The 7,018-nt window shown below is 35.0% G+C and overlaps 1 protein-coding gene across 1 annotated transcript; it reads right to left on the bottom strand.

Annotated features, from left to right (window-relative positions):
* Window positions 1–555: 555 nt before the first annotated feature.
* LOC132065019 (glycine-rich RNA-binding protein GRP1A-like) lies at window positions 556–1,685 on the bottom strand. Its single transcript, XM_059458232.1, has 2 exons — window positions 1,500–1,685; window positions 556–1,190 (listed from the first exon to the last, which is right to left on the bottom strand). The coding sequence occupies exons 1-2, from the start codon at window positions 1,605–1,607 to the stop codon at window positions 771–773; spliced, it is 528 nt and encodes a 175-aa protein (XP_059314215.1). The 5' UTR covers window positions 1,608–1,685; the 3' UTR covers window positions 556–770.
* Between the last annotated feature and the right edge of the window lie 5,333 nt (window positions 1,686–7,018).

Here is a 7,018-nt window from a genome sequence, read left to right as displayed (position 1 = left end):
ACCTATATTCTTAGATATTCAGTATTAAATCTGATTCAGCCGCGACCTATATTCTTAGATATTCAGTATTAAATCTGATTCAGCCGTGACCTATATTCTTAGATATTCAGTATTAAATCTGATTCAGCCGTGACCTATATTCTTAGATATTCAGTATTAAATCTGATTCAGCCGTGACCTATATTCTTAGATATTCAGTATTAAATCTGATAGATAGACCTGGTTCAACGATTTAACTGTGCAGGAAAAAAGTTACTTGCACACCAAGCATATATTTTATTATAATACTACAACTAATTGTATAATCTTACAAGATTTGAAAAATAGTTACAAATTTGTATAATCTTTACAAGATTTGAAAAATAGTTATATATAAGTAATTAATGTTGATAAAATAAAAAAATTGTCTTTCTACATCAATCCCTTGAAATAGAGACAAAGTAAAAGTGAACGAAAAGTAAACATAGGTTATGGATCTGGACAAGTGAACGGAGGGAGTAATCAAGAGCAATAGAAGAATTAAATTGAAAAAGCTTTGAAGAAAAACATAGGAAATAGCGAATAGTAAATAGTAAATCTTTCATTCACTTCATTCAAAAGAAGTCTGTCAAGACAGATTCACAGGGTAGGGTAACATCACGGTAACAATCGCGGTCAAAAACGAGAACAGTAACAGAGAGCCACAGAGTAAAGTAAACCATAACAGAACTTGAACCAAATTTCGAACAATAAATCTTAAACAAAAACAATATAAAAGCCAACTTTAATAACTAACTCCTCCAGTTTCCCTCAGATCCACCACCACCACCGCCTCTTGAGTAACGGTCTCCACCACCACCACCATTGTAACGGTCACCTCCACCATAACCACCACCACCACCTTCACGACGGCCACCTCCGTAACCGCCACCACCACCGTATCCACCTTCACGACGGCCACCACCTCCGTAGCCGCCGCCACCTCCACCGTATCCACCGCCGCCGCCTTCACGTCGGCCACCACCGTAACCACCGCCGCCTCTTCCTCCACCGCCGCCGCCACCACGGGACTGAGCTTCGTTCACAGTGATGTTACGTCCGTCCAAATCCTGACCATTCATTCCTTCAATTGCATTCCTCATTGCTTCCTCATCCTTGAAGGTAACAAATCCAAATCCTCTAGATCTACCAGTTTCCCGGTCATTAATGATCTGCAAAATTCAAAAAAAAAACATAACAATTCTATCAGATCTATAATAACATAACAATCAAAATAAAATAAAAAAGTTAGATCTGACAGGGGAGAAACATTAAAAGCGATCTATCTGCATCTCTTGTAAAAAGAGAGTTAGACGGAACGTACCGTTTCAGGGAAATTGGAATAATAGGAGTAACAGTAATAGTAACAGTAACAGAGAGTAGTAACAGTAACAGTAACAGAGTGTAACAGATCAATTCAGTAACAGAGGGTGGTCAACAAAGCCATAGGCTCGGATCCGATCCTCTGCTCTGGAACAGACCTTCGATTCGAGAACTTCACCGAACTGTTGGAAAGCATCGGAAAGTGTTTGGTCGGTGGTGGCCCATGCCAGCCCACCGACAAAGCACCTGTATTCAACATCTGCCATTTTTTTCTAGAGAGACTACAATAAGAAAAGAAACCCTAGAAAAGAATGTGAAGAGAGGAGAGCTGTGGAGAATTGAGAAGAAAAACGCTGCTATTTATAGGGTGGGTGAGGAGCCTAGGTTTTGCATCTAGGGACGGTTAAATTAATCTTGCACGGCGCCTCTCTACTAACTCCTATGCAACTCGGGTTAATGGGTCTGGTTAAAGTTTTGGCCGTTTCGTTTTTGTCATTTTCCTCAACTTGTTCCATGCACATAAATCCTACTCCTATATTATGACTCAATTACTTATAGATCCTTTATGTTTTAAGATCAAACACTTTCACCTCCCAATACAATGAAAATTTTATACTTCACACTCTTCAGTAGTGTAGTTAACCCCTAAAATTATATTGTATTCATCTAATTTCTGCTATATGAATGAAATAATAAAGTTTTAAAAAAGTTCAAATAATAATGTTTTTCAGATACTTTTCACATTATATTATATGCAAGATTTAAAAAAAATACGTATATGCTATTTATGAAGTCAATATAAATATTTTCCGATATATATATACATATATATATATATTGGGTCTATAATCCAATAGTTTTAAGTATCTTGGGTTTATAATCCAAGGAGACGGAGAGATTGAGGATGATGTTGCTCATCGTATTGGAGCGGAGTGGGTGAAATAAAGGCTCGCATCTAGGGTACTGTGCGCTAAGAATGTGTCACCAAGGCTTAAAGGTAAATTCTATAGAGTGGCGGTTAGACCAACTTTGTTGTATGGTGCAGAATGTTGGTCAGTCAAAAACACTCACATCCAGAAGATGAGTGTAACGATGAGGATGCTCAAGTGGATGCGTGGGTGTACTGAGATGAATATGATTAGGAATGAAGTTATACGGGGCAAGGTGAGAGTAGCTCTCGTGGTAGACAAGATGAGGGAAGCGAGATTGAGACGGTTCGGGCACGTGAAGAGGAGGTGTGTAGATGCGCCAGTAAAGAGGTGTGAGAGGTTGGCTATAATAGAAATTTGGAGAGATAGAGGTAGGCCGAAGAAGAAGTGGGGGGAGGTGATTAGGCAAGACATGACACAGCTCCAACTTACTGAGGACATAACTCTAGATGGGAAAGTGTGGAGGTCGAGGATTAGGATACTAGGTTAGAAGGTAGCCGTCGAGGATTAGGATAATAGATTAGAAAGTAGCTGAGAATTTTCCTTATTAGTAGTGGCAATAGTAGTTAGTAATCATGTAGATACTTTTTCTCAACGTGGACTACTATATGTCTCTTTTTTTGCTTTTATCTTGCTACTTTATTGTCATATTTTTTCTTGATATCATGCTTTTCTTTCCCTTTTATCTTGCTTTATTTTCTCGAGCTAAGGGTCTACCGAAAACAGCCTCTCGACCACACAAAGGTAGGGGTAAGGTTTGCGTACATCCTATCCGCCAAGACCCTACTTGTGGGAATCAACTGGGTATGTTATTGTTGTAATATAAATATTTTCTAAAATTATATAACTCGAATTCCGAATAGTAATGCACATAAAATACTTTTTCACATTCAGTGCGTGAACTAAACAATAATTGCGTATCAAGTGTTTTTACATAAAATTTATCAATTAATCATGATTTATAAAGTACATATTTTAATTTCAAATTATCCTTTAATTATGATAAATTAACATGATTTGTATGAATAAAGCCCAATAAATATTTTGTAAATACACTTATACCTAATACAGATATTGTGTACATCCTAGATTTTAATATATGCTTATTTGTGTGCATGTGCTTATTTCAAAATGTGATATATTATATTAATGTAGTGTCATGTCTCGTAGTGGAATTTATTGTTACACATTAAAGTGACTAGTTGGAAAAAAAAGTATTACATAAGGTTGAAAAGAAAGATGAAAGTAATAATAATAATAATAATAATAATAATCAAACTCGCACCTATTAAGTGGATAGCTTCCATCGATATTATTAGACCATAAGCTTTTATAGTTATCTGAAAGCGACTGTATATCGAGTCATAAATTTTACAATTTCTGTTATCTCGCCTTTTACATAGAATACAACTAAATAGTAACTTAAAGAAATGATTAAAAAAGAAAAGGGACCGGAAGAGAGAAAAGAAAAAGAGAAGGGACTACTTGACAAATCATACTTAGGAGGAATATTATAAGGGGATATACTAGAGCCGTTTGCGCCGGTAATAGATAACCTTCAGTGGCTAACCAGGGTTAAACGTGAGTTTGAACGCAAGATATTTTGGCAAACCCCAGTTGGTACGGCATTGCCCTTAAAAATATCAGTATCCAAATCTGAAGATATTTATAATGGCACCTGGGTCCCCCAATGTCTCAATTTGTTGACATGGCAAATACCTACTCCAATCTACTCCTATTCTGGACATTAAATTAATTAAGAATTCTTTTTCCTATTGGGTTTTCTCTCTACTCCGTAATATTTTTTAACTTTTTGAATGTATCCCTATTTGATTGAACTTACGGGCTATTTAAATTCAGTATTTTTTTTTTTTATAATTATGATATTCGAGTTAGTTTGTGCAACAACAACAATAGTATTCAGAGTAATTTCATAAGTGGCATCTTAGTCGAGTTAGTCTTTGTTGGGACTTTTGTCCTAATTTTCTTAATATATTTGAGTTTTAATTTTCTCTCGAACAAACTCATATCATATAATAAATTCTTTTTTATAGTTTTCTTTGTCATCTGATTTATCGTCATTCAAGATTTGTAATTATTAGCTTCCGCATGACGCCCTGTTATTTCAATCCCAACAGTTTGCGCATACTCGATTAATTCTACGTGATATGCTCTTACCAAGTAACGAATAACTCTACCCATAAATATTTGGACAATGCAAAAGTAATACCTTGTGTTTTTGCCTCCACTGAAATTTGTGTTTACCCTCAGTGAAGATAACTCTGGTTGAACACTCAACCTTGAAGAACAATATGGTTCCGGTAAAAAAAGTAGATAAAATATACGGAAAAGGGCTTAAAATACCCTTAAACTATTAGAATTGGTACAAAAATGCCTTTCATCCACCTTTCGGCCCCCAAATACCCCCGCCGTTAACCTATGGGGTCAAAAATGCCCTTATTTCTAACCGCCCACTTCTAATTAGAAAAATCATTAATTAATTTACATGTGGCATCACCTAATTGGCCTAATTTTGGGTCCCATAATAAATTAAAATTTTTAAAAACTCCCCCCCCCCCCTCCAACCCAACCAACCCGCCCAAACCCCTTTGATCCACTTCTACTCTCTTTCATTTTTAGTCTTCTTCGTCCAAACCAACAATCATATATTTTTTCAATTATGCAATTATTAAAAGTATATGCTTGAGAAAAGAAAAAAAAAAGATAATAACAACTTGGCTGTCATCAAATGCAAATTTTGACCTTATTCTCACAATGTCAAGTTTGAGCAAAATTGATATTACTTTTAATATATTTAATCACCAAAAATGAAAGCCAAATGGTTAGACTTGAAGACAACATATATATAGTGATTTAATTTTAATATTTGTTTGGTTAGGACAACCTCATTTAAGTGAAATACTATATATTAAAGCTATGGAAAAACTTAAAGGGTATTATTTAATGGCTTGAGGCTTGCTCCTATATATAGTACAACTTCATCAAATTTTAAGAACAACAGTTGACCAATCCAAATTTTGGAAATTTACATTTATGTTCTATGTAATTGTATTCCTGAAGTTCATGTAAATAACAATGCCATTTTAATCGAATTTCATCTTCTCTGGGTATTGAAGAGCCTAATATTCCACCTAACACTTTGCCACAATACTTGAATGAATAAACTAAGATGATTGGTTGGGGGGGGGGGAGTTTTTTATTTTTAGTTTATTATGGGACCCAAAATTAGGTCAATTAGGTGATGCCACTTGTAAATTAATTAATGTTTTTTTTTAATTAGACGTGGGCCGTTAGAAATAAGGGTTTTTTAGACCCCAAAGGTTAACGACGAGGGTATCTGGGGGCCGAAAGAGGGATGAAGGGTATTTTTGTACCAATTCTAAGAGGTTAAGGGTATTTTAGGCCCTTTTCCGTAAAATATAAGATGATTTACTAGAATGCATAAATTGTAAATTGTGAAGCTAGAATTAGATGGCCTCTAACACTGATGTTAGGCTCCTTTTATAGGTACAAATTCACCAGCAGGAACCCGTGAATCGCTCCCTCGTTATGGATAATAATGATCAATAAATGCTACTTTAATTGCATGAACGTAACGTTTGGCTACGTATCCAGTCCGAATATGTAATGCCTGAAGCACATAACTGTTCCCTGACAATTGCTTTGAATTCGTTGCTACAGATACGTAAGGAATGGTCTCCTCCGGGTTCTCGAACAAATTGCTCCCTAACGTTTTTGCGTGCCACATGTCAACATCATCCCTTGCCACGTGTAATGTCAGATTTTACCCTATACGATTTGAACTTGAAATTACGTGATTATCAACTCAATTCATTAGTCACTATGTTACAACCTTGGGTGCTTTAATTTTAATTCAAACCTTGTGTGTATATTAAAATATTTACATTACTAAATAAGTACAAATAATAAAATTCGATTCATTAAATCAAATGAGTTGCAGTTGAACTTCGAACTTAAACTAATAATGTTTAAACTTTGGATTTACTTTTGGATTTAACATATAATTTATTTAAATATTCAATAAAATTGATTCTTGTGGATTTTTTTTTTTCATTCATTGCTAGCCCACCCATGTTGGTTAAGGGTGTGGACAAACGTGGGTTAAGGGTCCATAGTATTTGAAACTTGGTAGAGGATAGAGGAAGGAAGATGACCTCATTATTTCCACACAATTGCACACCGTCTAAAAGTAGACTACCGTACTTAATGATGCAGCGTAAATTACAAGTTGGAATATTTTATTTTTATAGTAATAATTCATTCAATAAAATTCAGTATATCTACTATTTTCCAAACAGCCATAAACACCCTACAACCGTACAACGAAAGATTAAACGAGAGAATGAGACATCCAGATATGTTGTCATCGTGGCCCAATTCTACATACCAGATATGCACAAGATATCTTCTACGGTTGACTGAGCATTTGTCACTAAATTTGATAGGGAAACAAAAATATCTCCATATAATAATGAGATAATCTAAGAAAATCAAACCACGTCGGCGTGCTTAGCTCGGATCACTGTAACAAGAACAAACATGGGTAATTAGTAGCTATACATTGCGCTAAAGTTTCACTTATATTAAAAAAAATTAAAAAATATCATTCATGTTGCCATTCCATAGTCAAATTACTAATTTAAAGTAATTATCAATAGCTTAAACAATTGATCGCTTTTTCTTTCAGATTTTATTTTTATATTGAA

This window comes from Lycium ferocissimum, chromosome 7, assembly GCF_029784015.1.
Source record: "Lycium ferocissimum isolate CSIRO_LF1 chromosome 7, AGI_CSIRO_Lferr_CH_V1, whole genome shotgun sequence".
Lineage (NCBI taxonomy): Eukaryota > Viridiplantae > Streptophyta > Magnoliopsida > Solanales > Solanaceae > Lycium > Lycium ferocissimum.
The sequence above is the reverse complement of the archived record's forward strand: the minus strand, read 5'-3'. Positions and strand labels throughout refer to the sequence as shown.